This window comes from Aquila chrysaetos, chromosome 5 (assembly GCF_900496995.4).
Source record: "Aquila chrysaetos chrysaetos chromosome 5, bAquChr1.4, whole genome shotgun sequence".
Taxonomy (NCBI): domain Eukaryota; kingdom Metazoa; phylum Chordata; class Aves; order Accipitriformes; family Accipitridae; genus Aquila; species Aquila chrysaetos.
This window is the reverse complement of record NC_044008.1, coordinates 69,223,681-69,239,436: the sequence shown is the minus strand read 5'-3', so window position 1 is coordinate 69,239,436 and position 15,756 is coordinate 69,223,681. Positions and strand designations below refer to the sequence as shown.

Genomic DNA, 15,756 nt, shown 5'->3' with positions numbered 1-15,756 from the left:
ACTTTTTACTATTAGTTCCTTCAAAATACTATTTTGGTTCAACTAGCTTTACAAACGAGATGCTATGTGAGGAGAGGAGCTTGCAGGGCAGATGCTATATGAGATAAGGGTCTCTAGTTGGCCATTTCCCACTTGGTCTCAACCTGAATGGCAGCAGATCCGTCTTCAAAAGACCTGTCATACGAAACCTGTCATCAGTTTGCTTTTACAAAGCCCTGGAAATACAGCCGGAATCAGAGGAATGGTTATTCAGCATGTATTTCTATTTATACCAAAGGCAGGGAACCTGATGGAGCAAGGGAGGGGCTGCACAGGATCCAACTGGCAAAGCCCTGAAGTCTTCAGGGGGTTTGTTGCACAAATAAACAAAGACAAACAAATAATTTGGGGGGTGAGGGACACCAGAGATCCCAGTGCCAAAGGTACACGGGAAAGCTAGGAATGCTAGAAAGCCTGAGAGGGTGAAACAGGAGTAATTCCCAACAGAGCTGAAGCATGTTTCTGCTCCTATCCCATCGACACTGCAGATTTACACTGGAGGAGAAAAATCAGAGCAGAACCTGACACACAGAGATGAAAAGGAAAACAAAAGCCAGGTCTCATTGGGAAAAAAAGGGAAGTACTGCCATTTACATTTCCACCTGGTGAGAGAAGGAAGTGGATATCCACACTGGAAGAGACGTGCTTCACCGCAGCACTGTGCTCAATCCTAACGCACGAGAACAGGAGTGACACCACTGAGACTACCGTAAGAGGATTAAACGAAGGATGAAATGGGAACTCAAACTGCAGCCCAGCAACTGAATTACAAACTTACTGATGCGAGAGAAAAGTCTCTCTTTGTTGCTAGAAATTATCCACTTCTTTCTAGGTAAAGCCAGAACTTGGATGGTGCTGGGAAGACCCAGCTGTGGTTCCAGCTCTTCTAGTATCAGCCTTTGATTTAAAGCTGAACAAACCACAGATGAGCAAGTTAGCTTCTTAATCCTAAGATTAATTTCTAGTTGTCAAATGTGTAGTAGCCTGGATTCCTCTTTACTGGAACTAAGGAGCCAGAAGAGTTTAAACTGTTCAGTGCTCTGCAGGTTGCAAACTCAAACCCGGGCAGGTATACGAGCGTAGCTAAGGCAGCCACAACCAGACATCAGAAAGATGTCAAGCAGCGGCAATACCTAGGACTTAAACCAGGTTAAACTCAAGGCCAGCAAGGCCTAGGACACATCTGGGAAGGAGAAAACAAGCTACCAAGTGGGCTGGTCCTTTCTGAGCCATCCTCCTTTTTCCTTTCAAGGTTAAAATCCCAGATGGTGATTTTTGCCCCAAGCAGGAGGCAGGCAGCACAGCTGCTCGGTGCTCTTCCTCCCGGCCAGGCTGGAGCATGAGTGTGGGAAAGTTAGAACTGACTTAAGACAGATGTTGCCTCTAGAGATTGCTGTTACTACATAGTCTCTGCTGTCCTGGCTGCCAGCTTCTTGGGTAGAAAAGTCCCTGGGTCAGATATTTAGTCTTGCCTTGTTCTCCTCATTCCCTAGTATACAACTGCTGGCAGGTATGGTTATTATTGGTGTAATATTGGCAGCACATGGTTGTTAGCAGAGAGAGAGGGATGAGAAGGATGCAGAAGTCTCCATCAAACGGACAGGGAGGCAGCCAAAGGGAACAACAACAAACGTGATCGCTTAACTGCAGCTTCATCCCCTCGGTCACGGCGTGGTGGTGTTCGCTCTACGTGGCCACCACCAGCCCCGTTCTCTGACCAGCTCTCCCTGCCTCTTCCTGATAAGCCCAAGTGCTTAAGCAGAAGCTCATCTGTACTGTGTCCCCACTATCCCCTTTAACAGACAGCTGCATGTATGAGTTCTCACAACGAATCAATTAGCATTACCAGCAAGTGCCATACAAACCTTCCTGATGACAAACTCCAGCTCAAGAGCCTGGTAGGCTGGATTCACAGATACCTGAAGAGGGAGAAACAAGAAAGTTGATCAGAGTTACCCTTGCCTTGAAAACCCTCTCCCCCAACACATATTCCAACAGAAAAGTTCTCCCAGGGACAAGCCACACGTGAAGCCTCTCCTCCAACACGCAGAACTAAGAGCTCGCCACCACAGGGATTTCACATTCACCAGAAAAATTAGCTGAATCCTGTGTTTGCACAAAAGAAAACAACCAAAAAAAAAAAAAAAAAAACGTATGTGAGGTCACATAGTCAAAATAAAGTTTCAGGAAGAGAAACCAGACTTCCTGCCTCCCCAGGCAGACATTCAATCCACTAAACTGAAGACTCAAAACTCAAGTGCAAGTCAGGTTTCTTGATGGACAACCACGAAAATACCAGCTTTCTCCTCTCCAACTCTCCACAGAAGCAGTATTGGCCACTGGAGTCGAGTTCACCATCAGGTTCATACTGAGCCATGCTCATCCACCCTGTTACTGTGTCTTAGCAGACACTGGGATGAACCATGATGAAGAAAATGGACCAGAAGGCAGGGTGCAGTCATTATCATGGTACACTGTATATGTAAGATGCATTTTGGTGAATGGGCCAGCTCATACTATCAAATGAAAATTGGCTTTGAGGGATATGCAGTTTGGACTAGATATTTAAGTGAGCATTTGCACCATGAAGCAATACAGGCCCTATTTAGAAAGGATCTAAATAGGTGGTAACTGTTTAGGACAGCAGCATGCTACCTAAAAATGGTCCTATAGGCAAAAGCACATCTCCTCCTATCATCGGCTGCTCCAAGCTAGTTCACAGCAGTCCATTGCTTGCTGCTCCTTCCTCTGCAGTCTGCTTTCCTACGTAGTGGAGGACAAAGACGCAGAGGGCTGCATAGATCTTGTTTAAATACTGGATTCGGTTATAGCCAACATGCTGGGTAAGAGCATGAAAAAAAAAAAAAAAAGACAATAAACTTGTCTAAACTCCAGTAATCCAGTATCTCCTATTGCTTCTTTGTCTCCATTTCCTTTCCCAAGAGCCTGCTAAAAACCCAGACACAGCAAACTCCTTACCAGGATGATTCCTGCCTGAGCGGTTGCAAACTGCATGAGAACCCACTCGTATTTATTGGGACCCCACATCCCCAGCCGGTCTCCCTTTTTCAGGCCAAGAGCCAGAAGCCCGGCTGCCGCGTGGTCCACCTGTGAAATACAAGACAAGAGCCTGAGGATCACACACAGGATGCAGTGGGGGATATTTGTCTCCAGGCACTGCTTTCTGCGGGGAAAAAGCATCGTCTTTGCAGCTGAAATCAGGCAGAATGTACCTCTGCTGCACAGTCTGTCAGCCTACTGCTGCAGCAGCAGCATCTTCCGAATCGCAGAACACAGACCGGCCCCTGCTCAGCAGGTTGACTGAAAGCATAAAAATAACAAGCGTGGAACAATACAACAAAGCAGGAAGGAAACCAAAATAGGCAATTATGTACAAACAGTTGCAAATTAATTCTTGCCCAAAGACTATTTCAAATTAATTCTTGCCCAAAGACTATTTAGTGTCTAGCTTCTCACCAGCTCAACTTAAGACTAAGCCTTACCCATAAGCTGGGCCCATCTATGCTGTTGGATCTGCCTCCATTCTGGCATATTGCTTACTTCAAAAAGGTCTCGGGTGAAAAAAAAACTGTATCGAGTGATTTTTTACCAGTTTGGGGTTCCCACCCTCATTAACTTGAATTCAGCCACTATATTAACATGATGTATTGGCTTTGTGTGGCAAGGTTTTGGTAGCAGGGGGGATGTTACAGGGGTGGCTTCTGTAAGAAGCTGCTGGAAGCTTCCCCTGTGTTTGAGAGCGCCAATACCAGCCGGCTCCGAGACGGACCCGCCGCCGGCCAAGGCCGAGCCAATCAGCGATAGTGGTAACACCTCTGTGATATCATTTTTAAGAAGGAAAAAAAAAGTTGGGACAGAGAGAAAACGGCAGCCGGAGAGAGGAGTGAGAACACGTAAGAGAAACAGCCCTGCGGACACCAAGGTCAGTGCAGAAGGAGGGGAGGAGATGCTCCAGGCGCCGGAGCAGAGATTCCCCTGCAGCCTGCGGGGAAGACCATGGTGAGGCAGGCTGTCCCCCTGCAGCCCAGGGAGGTCCACGGTGGAGCAGATCTCCACCTGCAGCCCGTGGAGGACCCCACGCCGGAGCAGGTGGGTTCCTGAAGGAGGCTGTGACCCCGTGGGAAGCCCGCACTGGAGCAGGCTCCGGGCAGAACCTGCGGATCTGTGGAGAGAGGAGCCCACAGAGCAGGTTTTCTGGCAGGACTTGTGACCCCGTGGGGGACCCACGCTGGAGCAGTGTGCTCCTGAAGGACTGCACGTCGTGGAAAGGACCCACGCTGGAGCAGTTCGTGAAGAACTGCAGCCCGTGGGAAGGACCCACGTTGGAGAAGTTCGTGGAGGACTGTCTCCCGTGGGAGGGACCCCACGCTGGAGCAGGGAAGAGTGTGAGGAGTCCTGCCCCTGAGGAGGATGAAGCGGCAGAAGATAACGTGTGATGAACTGACCGTAAACCCCATTCCTGTCCCCCTGCGCCGCTGGAGGGGGGGTTGGTAGAGAATCCGGGAGTGAAGTTGCACCCGGGAAGAAAGGAGGGGTGGAGGGAAGGTGTTCTGAGATTTGGTTTTATTTCTCATTACCCTACTCTGGTTGATTTGTAATAAACTGAGTTAATTTTCCCTAAGCTCAGTCTGTTTTGCCCATGATGGTAATTGCTGAGTGATGTCTCCTGTCCTTATCTCAACCCACAAGCTCTTTGTTATATTTTCTCTCCCCTGTCCAGCTGAGGAGGGGGAGTGATAGAACGGCTTTGGTGGGCACCTGGCATCCAGCCAGGGTCAACCCATCACACATGACTACTTTATTTTGCAATGTGGGAAGTGTGTTTCAGGTGTGCAGATGTATATATAAATATTCTGAAGTATTCAGGAAAGTTTTTATAGTTTACTATGTTCTCAAATTTATGAAATCTACCTTGTAGGAGAAACGAATTTGAAGAATAGCTATTCTCTGATTTAGTTGAACTACAGCCTACTTCTTAAAATTAGTATGAACACAGCTAATCTTATTTATCTGAATGGATGTAGCCAAAACGCTACTAAATCTAAAAAAAAAAAATATTTCTTCCTATCGAAGATCATACAATACATTTATACACTTAATAGAAACTTTCCAGGTACTGAGCCTTGAAATTTTGCCCCTCCATTTAGAATACATATAACCATATATTTTTATGTAATATGCATGCATACACACACATGCATAGATAAACCCACACCCATTTTTTTTATACGATATTGAGACCAAGTCCCCAACTTTGCTCAGTTGCCTTTGCGCTTGGACTAGAAATTTCCACACACTCAGGACCTCTGACAGTCAGAGCAGAGTGACTAACAGAAGAGCTGGAGCCTAATCCAGTGGAGAAAAACACCACGACTCAGCCCAGAACACATCAGATGGGGTGATAATTTTTAAGTATGAAAGCTCGTTCTGGGGTATACAGCAAGCATTTTACATACGCTACCTTCTCCCTTTGGTCTCGAGACTCCAAAGAGGGCAAAGGCAGTACGTGCCCACCGGGTGTTTGCCGGGGAGCTGCTCTCACCCTCTGCTCAGGGCCAGGATGAAGATCCACATACAACAAACCTCACCCCTGAGCTCAGCAATGAAACCGGTTTCCATTTCTCCATCACGCCTGCTGCTGCCGTTATCCACCCACCCGGGCGCTCCGAGGGGCGAACCAGGCACTCACCTCCTCTTTGAACTGAGCAAACGTCTTCCGAACCCCATCTCGGCAGAAGACCAAGGCGTTGCGCTCGGGAAACCTCTCGACGGTCTCATCCAGGCACTGGCCCATGGTTTTGGTGAGAAGGGGAACGTCTAAGGTCCCCTGGACATAGCTGTTGGTCACCCTGCGGCAGGCAGAGGGCACCCCTGTGTGCAGGGCACTGTGAAAGAAAAGGAGAAGAGTCTATTTTTTAATAAAACCCATCCATACCATTCTCCCCATCCGGAAGGATTATCAACCTGCCGACGGTACCAGCAGTACCCGATGCACGTCCCCACGCTAGTGGGAACCACGGGCAGCCGCTCCGGTGGGTCAAGATCAGGAAGATCTCCAAAAGGACTTGGAAAGCACGTGCAGCAGCCCGGGGGGCACTGCGCAGGCAGACGAGCTCCGTAAACCCCATGCACGCACCTGGACCTGCCCACACCAGCAGGCAGCGCAGGCAGAGCCTCCATCCCTCCACTGGAAACCAGGACCCTGCTGCTGATGGGGAAGGAGCCTGCACCAGCCCTGCAGACCCGGCACAGCCTGGTCCTACGGTCATTCACCTGGGGTGAAAGCTACCTTGGACGTTTTGGGATATGCGGACAGATTACAGACTCTGCAGTTTACTGAGTGCTGGCGACTGGGTTTGGTCTTTCTGCAATATTAAAAAGTGCAAATAACTTGGAAGGAACACAATCAAAACAGTTTGTAGGGAAATTCCCCCAACTGGCTTCTCTCTGCTGGAAAGAGCAGACGACTGAGAAAGTTAAAATTAAAGTCAGAGCTATGTCATTTTATCAGTCTCCAAAACAGTCTGCAGAGAAGACTCTAATCCCACAGAATAAAAACTGTTTAGAAGAGTTCAAAGAAGCTGAGCTGTAACTGAGAGACATTTGCAAAGTAACAGTCTGTGTATACAACAGCAAGCAGGCTGTACATGTTTTATTATCTCTGCCAGCTAGACTGCAAAGAGTTTATGGTACTGACGACAGCATCAGTAAAACCAGGAGCTCCCAGCAAGATGAGGGGGGAGAAGTGCGGAGGCAGTAACACAGCAGGCTCGCAGGGTGGAGGAGAATACACCCACTGCAAAGGCAGGGCAGGAGGGGAGGAGGAGAGCAGGGAGGTGTTTCAGCAGAGCAGCACCTGGGCAGGAATGGCACGACACGGTCCTTCAGAGGAGCACAGGGACATCGTGCTGGAGGCCAAGCTGGAGAGGGAACATAGGTAGGAGAGGCAGCAATGAGAAGCTGTAGGCAGGGCGGTAGGGAAAATAATTTTAAAAATCATTAAGGGTCTGAACATCAGTGGAAAAGCAGCGACCTCCCCTCAAACCGCAGCTCCTGACCGTCCGAGCGCTGCAGTTCTTGCCCCGGTTTCTCTCTCCACCTCCTCCTGCTCTGAGCCTCTCCCTGCCCCAGCAGCCACCCCCCCGCCACGCTGCCCTCCTCCCCGGGCAGCCCCCCGCTTTCTCCATCCTTCCTCACTTCTTCCCTGCCTCCCTCCGTGCTCTCAGCTCCTCCGTTCCCACCTTAGACGACCAGGAAGGACAGGGTTAAGCGACACTTGTGGGGTGCACGGCTCAGAGGCAATGCCCCGTGTTTGCCACTTCAGTGTATAACGGGGGGGATCCCTGCCCTGGAGAAGAAAACCAGATCAGCTTGAACTCAATTTTCCCCCATTTGTTATGGGATCAATACTCTGCAAAGACTGGGTGCTATTTACCACAAAAGATTTGTTCCCTGCCCACAAGGAACAAAACTTAGCATGAAGTTACTTCCTCTATGGGGTGGAGTTCAGTCTCGAGAGAAGCACAAAACAAGATTTTTACCTTCCGGGGGGAAGTTTTGCTCCAATAGCTGAGCGAATGGCCCGACCCTCTTTCCCCCACTTCTTTTTGGCAGATGGAGGGTTGTGCAACTCCCACTGACTCACATCAAGGCTGTAGGGCTGCCCGAGGAGGAGGAGGGAGGACAAGTGCTAAACTGATCTTGTATTGTTTGAAAGCTCCTGGGCACGGCACGTAGATAAACTAGGAAATGAAAGCAAGCTCTGCAGAAGAAAAGCCTTCATAAATATAGGTTATATAAAATAAAGGTTGAAAAAGCTCTGCCTAACACAAGGGAAGGATGAATGCTCCTGGGAAAGCAGTAAAAGCCACTGCAGCCACTGCCACGGCCACTCGCTATTTGAAACGGCGACCGGAGAAGCCACTGTCCCATCGCTGTAGGGCAGCCTCAGACAAGCAGCTCCAGCCGCTCACGCAGGCAGATGAGGAAACCACAGGCTGTTTGCAAAAACGTTAATGGACACAACCACACTCACGTCTCTCTAAAGCCAAGTCGCCTCCAGTTTCAGCAGAGCCTGTCCCTAAACACTCTGCTTTTCTCTGCCAGCTGAGGCACAGAGAGGTCCCTGCTCGCTCCTGCAGCCCGAGAAGGGCTGGAGCGGCCAGAGAGCAGCTGCTGACTTGGTTGTGCAAGAACACTTTCCCTGAGCACCATCTCAGGGGTCACTGGGAGCCGAGCAGTCTCGGCACTGGGCTGGAGTGGGAGCAAGTAAACACAAGCGTTTCATGGACCACACAGTTTCTCCGGGGATACCACCCAAGGAACTACTTGGTAAAAAAATCTGGTCCAATGCATTGTTCTACCGTGTGGTTGAAAACCAAAAAAACAAAACCCCACCCCAAAAAGAGATGGAAAGGGGAAGAAAATTATTAGAAAATTCAGATTGTGATAAAATTCAATCAAAATCCAAAATGTCCAGCTGAAACAGACTCCTGCTCTCTGCAGTCAGCCTTCAAGAGGTACTTGCACAACCCATAATGAGAAGAGTGATATTTTACACTGTCACATCTTGGCAAAGCACTAGGCAGACCAGGCTTTCTGGTCTTACTCTCTCATTTTTTTCCCCGGCCTGAAGAGCCAAAGGGTTTCACAGACTTTCACACTGAATGCAGGAAGGTGCAAAGCCAGAACCAAATGATAGTTCCACCTCCACTTACAGCTTCCTCCCTACCCCCAAACATGGGGATGAAAGAGCATCAAAGAGCAGTAAAAGATGTCTTTATAAAGCCCTGCACTCCAAAACACTGTGAAAATACTGCTGGTTCCCCCCACGGTGTGAAAACACGCACAGCTTGCTCTTGAAGGTCCCAAGCAGTCGCATCTTCAAATGAAAGCATCAACAGCTTTGAAATTAGGGCCTAAGATATCTCATGCTCATAACCCAGAGTCACTAACTCCTCTCAAAGTGCTTGCTCATATGGTTTCTTCATATACCTTAAGGAAAGCAAAATTCACAGCTCTCATCTACTTTGAACTCCCTGAATTCCAGTCTGACATTCACAGGTGCTTCAGCATTTCCGTATCACTTATCTCCTGGCCATGGCAGGGGTGAAAGGTGTGGGATAAAACACAGGAGGCTGTTGGAAGCACTGGGGGTCAGGAACAGAAGGAATGAGGCAGATACAGGATACATTTGTTATCACTAGCATCATGCTGGAAATAACGTAGGGTTGGTCTCCCTCCTGCCTATAGCCAACAGCAAGTGCATATATCTGATCTGAAAGAAGGTATCAAGAGACCTTGATACAAAGAAAGGGTCCAAAGGATTTAGAAATAATCTTTTTGTTCATCTTTGTCACAGAAAAGATGGAATTCACCCTCCACCTCTTCCTATGAAGCATCTGGTGCTGCTGGAAATAAAACAAGACCAACGGTCTGATGGTTTTCGCTTACAGCAGCTCTCATTTCCCTGACTCAGCCAGAGGAGAGCAAATAAAACTCTGCTTGCTCTTGGGTCTCAGCGTAGACTGTTAAACACTACTCTTAGAGAGCGCATGCCTTCTGTTGGCAACACATTCCAGCGGCAAGACAGCCTGCGGTGCCTGCAAATGAGCCAGCCTCAGCACTCGGCTGCTCCTGCAAAACTCCGTAACCCTGGAGCTCAACAGCGCAACTGAACGGAGGAACATCAGGGACCCAGGGAAAATGCATCCCGCTGCCCACCTCGCGCGAAAGGCAGGCAAGCGGCCGAACGAACGCTGGCGGACCCAGCCAGCACTTCTGCCTGATGGCAGCAAGCAGAACAATCAGACTGAAGCAAGCACTCTCGGCTAATCCTAGGAGCTCTTTGTATTTATCTCTGAATAGCCCCAACTAACATTTTATAGTTGTTGATATAAGATAACCGGTTTCATTGTTCACCTTTAACTCTTCCCTAGCCTCTATAGAAATTCTCAGAAGGGATGAGAGACGAATACAAGGCAGAGGCATAGGCATAACCTCCAGTCCCCTACGACGAGCACAGAAGCAAGCTCCTGCTTTGCAGCTGTGAAGGACATCGACCTGACCTGGGGTGCCATCCCCTCTGTGCGTGGATGAAAGGCCCTGCCCTCCCAGGGCCTGGGAACCATCCTGACTGCAGAGTTCATGCTCTAAGAGGTTCACAGACTCCCCAGCCAGTTCCTTTGCTCGTGGACATCTACCAGGAGCCTCTCCCCCAAAAAGCAAGAGCTTTTGGGTCTTTTAGGTAACACAACTGCAATAAAAGGGTGGTGAAAGTTAACCCTGCTCTATCATTACCTCTTCTTTACTCTTTAAAACAACCCTGTTGACTAAAGAGTTAACCAGATTCTGATTACTTTTGGTTGGTTGGTTTGGTTTGAGGAAGGATCAAGTCCCCAGAGCTTTCAGATTCCTACTGCAGCAGACTTTCTGGTTACCTTTTCCACTGCACCTCTTCCCACCCTGCACTATTCCTGCCAAAATGATAAATACTGCTTAACAACTTTAATAAACTTTTTTGTAACGTTACTAGAAAGAGTTTACTCCTCTAAACACGCTGTCTTTTTCTCCAAGTGCTTTGTGTTCCTGCCCCTCAGTTTCACTCACAATTCTGGGCTGGAGTCCAAACTGCAGCAAACTCTCTGCCGTTCTTCCCTTCTGATCCCGCCTAAGAACAGATTCCGAGACGGCAATCTTGGCCCCAGCTGCACACACGGGCTTCAGCCACTCACTCCTAATCTCAACCCAGCTGAAAAGAAACACCCTTACCCCATGTGTGAGTAAACAAGGGCTCCTCCCCACGGTTCTTGGGGAGTTGCTCCCTGAAGTCATACCTCCGGGTGAGTATTAGGCTCTGAATATCAACTAATCCTCCAAAGCCTTTCCCAAAGCCAGTTGCTTTCCTTTTGCTGTTCTTTCCCACGAACTTGCTCCAAGAGGCAGCTCTGAAGAAAAGCAAGGCAAAGAACTCGCCTGACCCCCCCCCCACCCCCCGCCCCGAGCTCCTCGGTGCCCAGGACCTGCTGGGACCCCAGTGCCCCCCACCACAGGAGAATGGGGACACTGCCCCACAAAGCCTGCAAGTCAGAGCACTGAAGGAGGACAGAGAAGCTGTTTGATATATCTCGCGTTACTGCAGTCAGGCTGGAGCCGCTGCACAAAGAAAGTTTAGCCCTGGGCACAGCTTCACATCCCTCCACGTGGTGCACCAGGCTTGTCCCTGCCCCTGGTCCCCTCCCAGGCCCAGGGGGACAGACCCAAGGGATGCCGCCTGCCTTCTGCTACTTTGGAGGGGTTTTAGGGGAGCCAAGGGACAGCGACACACGCTGAGAGTGAAACCTCCAGCTGAACCTGCTCTCCCTGCATGCAGCCACCCACATGGCTCAGCAGCTGCCCTATAGCCCCCGGCCCCCACCACACATAGCCTCCATCCCCTAGAGCCCCCATCCCTGTCCCTACAGCCTCTGTGCCCTACAGCCCCCTCATCCTCTGCCCTCACAGCCCTCCATCCCCTCACCCATGGCCCCCTATGTCCTATAACCCCCCATCCCCTCTCACCTATGGCACCCTGTCCCCTACAGCCCTCCACCCCCTATAGCCCCCATCCCCTCTCACCCACAGCCCCCCATCCTCAGTCCCCACAGCCCTCCCTCCCTCCCCTATAGCCCCCATCCCCTCTCATCCATAGCCCTACATCTCCTATAGCCCCCCATCCCCAGTCCCCACAGCCCCCCATCCCCTATAGCCCCCTATCCCGTATAGGCCCACAGCCCCCCATCCCCTATAGCCTCCCATCCCCAGCACCCACAGCCCTCCCTCCCTCCCCTATAGGCCTCACCCCCTCTCATCCATAGCTCCATATACACACCCTATAGCTCCCCATCCCCAGTCCCCACACCCCCCAATCCCCTATAGCCCCTGATCCCCTATAAGCCCACAGCCCCCCATCCCCTATAGCCCCCCATCCCCAGCACCCACAGCCCTCCCTCCCCTATAGCCCCCCCATCCTCAGTCCCCACAGCCTTTCCTCCCTCCCACCCCTATAGCCCCCATCCCCTCTCATCCATAGCCCTACATCTCCTATAGCTCCCAGTCCCCACACCCCCCATCCCCTATAGCCCCCTATAGGCCCACAGCCCCCCATCCCCAGCACCCACAGCCCTCCCTCCCCTATAGCCCCCCCCATCCCCAGTCCCCACAGCCCTCCCTCCCTCCCCTATAGCCCCCATCCCCTCTCATCCATAGCCCTACCTCCCCTATAGCTCCCCATCGCTTCTCCCCACGGCCCCCTGTCCTCTATAGCCCCCCCATCCCCAGTCCCCATCCCCAGTCCCTACCTGCCCGCCGGTCCCGCCCGCCGCAGGAGGGGCGGCCCGCGGCGGGACAGCGCTGCCAGCCGCGCCGTGGCCATGCCTGGAGCGGCGGCAACAACCGGGAGCCCGGCCCGGCCCGGGATAGGCGGGGGCGGTGCGCACCGCGGCCCGCCCCCCGCCAATCTCTCTTTTTTTTTTTTTTTTTTTTCTCCAGACTGCCCCGGCAGCCTTTTTCTGCCCAACCCCAGCTGCTACTGCACCCCAAACTCTGGCCTTTCCACGCACCCCAACCGAGGCGGACTTTGGCGCAGAGCACCCGACTCCCCTTGCCTGCGCTTTTCTCCACCTGTATCGCTCGGTGCCTGAGCCCTGTGAGTCACTAATTGATTTCCAGCCCTATCCACTTAATGAGTTATCGCAGTTACTCCCTCGCTAATAGCTCTTGGCACTCCCTGGCTGCCTGTACCCTGCTATGGGAGGAAGAGAGACCAGTTAGGGACCGCAGAGCTACTCCAGAGCCGGGCGGGCTGCGATGCCCTCACCCAAGGGCAGAGGCCGGGGAAGGCATCCAGGCGAGGAGCCCTGCGGTGCTGAGCTCTGCTGAGCACCCGGCCACGGGAGCAGCGCTGCTCCGCTGCAGCAGCACTGATGCTGCAGGAGAAGAGGTGACACGCACGTCGTTCCCCGCGTAAAACGGCTGACAGCCTTTCTGGGCATCGCCTGCAACAATGGCCAAAAGCTAATTAATCCTTGTGAAAGGGCTGGGGTATAAATTTGAGCCCAGAAAATAATCTCTGTCTTTTAAATACTGTACAGGCATTAACCAAACAGTGCTGGCCTGAGACGTGGGCCGTTTCTGGCTCAGCCGCTGACCTGCTGGGCGATCGCTGGCTGCCGTTCTGCACCTCTGCCCACGTGGATGCTGGAGTCCAGTGTGTCTGGACACAGTGTGTCTGTACCACGTCGAGCACAATGGTGCTGATGATCAAGGGCGTCGATATCGGCCTCGGAATGGTGAATCTCAGACTGTCGCAAATGAGTGGTTCGGACCACTTAAAGAATCACCGTCAAGGGTATTAGCAAAAATGATTTAATCGGAATTTATAAAAGCACGACTTCACAAAGTTCGATGGCAAGGTTCACTCTATTACTTAATACGTGGAGGAAACATACAAAGGAGAATCAAGTTAGAATCAAACTAGAATTATTTATACAGAGACCAAACACGCAAAAGGGTAAGAGAGAAACATGCAAAGGAAAATCAAGTTAGAATTGGACAGAGATCAGAGACGTAAAAAGGTAGGGGAGACCCTCCCGTTGAGTCACGAGGTTCAGAGAAGACCTCCTTGCTTTCTAAACTCCTGATGGATCTTAGGTGCGGCTGGATCCTCTCCCAGTCCCAGGCTTGGGCAACGATTTATGTCTAAAGGGCTTATGTGTGTAGCAGCAGTCTGAGGTTCATTCACAGCTTGAGGAGAATCACAAGATTTAGCAGAATTTGATCATTTTAACATTTACAAAGTGATTCAATAGAATTTACTACAATCACAACAGTGATTTAGTTACAGATTCAAAAGGGCAATATTTATACTATAATTGCTGTAGGATACCCAGGTTAATTCACACATGCATGCAACCAGACACTAAGATATATGTATAAACAAAGGTATATCTGTTAAAAATTACCCTTGAGTTCAGTGAAATATTCATGCCAAATGTCTCGGCATTTTCTCAACGGGCAAAGTGTTGAGCCTCAAGGAGCGAAGGGTATAAGCCCAGGTCCCATCGTCAGCTCTCGGTGACAGTCCTCCGATTTTCGCAAACTGGAGAGTTTACGAGCTCTGAGAGGCGTCCCCCTTGGAGGGAGATGCTGGTCGCAGCCCGCTGCGGTCCAGGAGAGCTCAAAGGGCCTCACTTGGGACTGCCGTTTATAGGCTGGCAAGATGATTGCTTTAGTCATCAGCAAGCTACTGGAATTCCAGTAACACTGGTACCGTTTCACTCGAGCTACAATGCAGATAAAGGATGTTCCAAGGCTGTCAGGGGATGACTAATTGTTCCTGCTCTGGATCCTCGCCTCCGCCAGGCAACAGGAATTCTTGGTACAGTCAGTGCCGCTCCCCGCCTTAGCCATGCAAGAGCCCCTGGTACAGTCAAGGGATTCTTAACCACCCAACTCATTACACAAAGGCCAAAGCCTAACAGGAATTCCTGAGATCGTAGAGTGGCCTGGGGGGGAATGCACCACCACACAGACACCAAAGCCATAAATGTGCTCATAAGACAGCCGCATAGCGAAATACTGACTGCAACCAGACCTCTGGTGTTACATACTTGGTTTTAGAAGCAGGAAGGATTTTCCCCAGTTCTAGTTTCCCTCTTGTTCACAAGGAGTTTGATGGCGGCAGTGACAGTGTTTTCTTTGGTAGGGGAAGGGAGATTTTTGTCTTTGAAATGTGAAAAATTGGCCATGGCTGCAGAGGGGACACTGGGTGAGGCAGGCCAGAGATCTGCAGAGGGTCTGGGACGATCTGCGAGGCCACAGTAAGGTTCGTTAGATCAGGGTTAGATTGGCAGTGTTCATCTTGCTTCCCTCAGCAGTTCCTGCTCCCTTCTTGCAAATGTTCTTGCAGCCTTCCTCTAGCAGAGTGTGCAAATGGGCCCCGCGTTATGGTTTGTCTGTCTCATGGAGGCTTGAGGTCTTTCTAGACACGCACGGGAGCTCTATTTACATGTCAGTCCCAGTAAAATCAGTAGCTAGGTGAGTTTATGCATTTCCACAGACGATGTAAGGCTGTATGACATTCGTGGCCAGAAGTTGTCCTTTCACCGTTTCAGCACAGAGCAATTATCTTTGCCTGTACATCAGGATCATCAGAGTGTGCTCGGTGTTGTATAACCACAGAGAAAAAAAACAATTAAAAAACATCTGGGATCTAAAACCTCCTCACCATTAATAAATAAAAATAAAGCTGACTTTCAGTTTGATCTTCCCACATTCCAATTATTAGCCTACAGGGTGAATCCCGGTTAGGTATTAAACCAAGAATTGGGCAGAAGTTAATGTGACCTTGACATTTGGGTACACCCCTTCGAGATTGTCAAAGCAAAGGCAGGCCGAACCAGTAACACTTCACACACCGTTGAGTAAGGTATCATTTCCTTCTAATGAAGATTTAAAAATCTGCCTTCATGTTAATCACAAATAGGCAGGTAGGTTTTGTAACTGATCTATACCCTTATTTCCTTCCACTAAGAGCCAAAGGATCTTGGACTCCTGTAAACCCCGAAGCGCAGATTTCAGTCTCTGCAGCACTGCACAGACAAAGCCCTTTTCCAGAGAAGCAGAGGGTCTCGCTCGGGTCCCCCCAAAGCCCCTCGG

General features: G+C 50.4%; 1 protein-coding gene across 1 annotated transcript in view; it reads right to left on the bottom strand.

Moving 5' to 3' along the window:
* The window catches only part of ACSF2 (acyl-CoA synthetase family member 2), a 39,317-nt gene extending 26,809 nt beyond the window's left edge, over positions 1–12,508 (bottom strand). Inside the window, exons 1-4 of the mRNA XM_030015908.1 lie at positions 12,399–12,508; positions 5,750–5,945; positions 3,019–3,147; positions 1,905–1,958 (exon numbers count right to left, since the gene is read on the bottom strand). Coding sequence (XP_029871768.1) covers positions 1,905–1,958; positions 3,019–3,147; positions 5,750–5,945; positions 12,399–12,472 — 453 coding nt within the window. The 5' untranslated portion in view covers positions 12,473–12,508. The remainder of the gene's footprint in view (positions 1–1,904; positions 1,959–3,018; positions 3,148–5,749; positions 5,946–12,398) is intronic.
* Between the last annotated feature and the right edge of the window lie 3,248 nt (positions 12,509–15,756).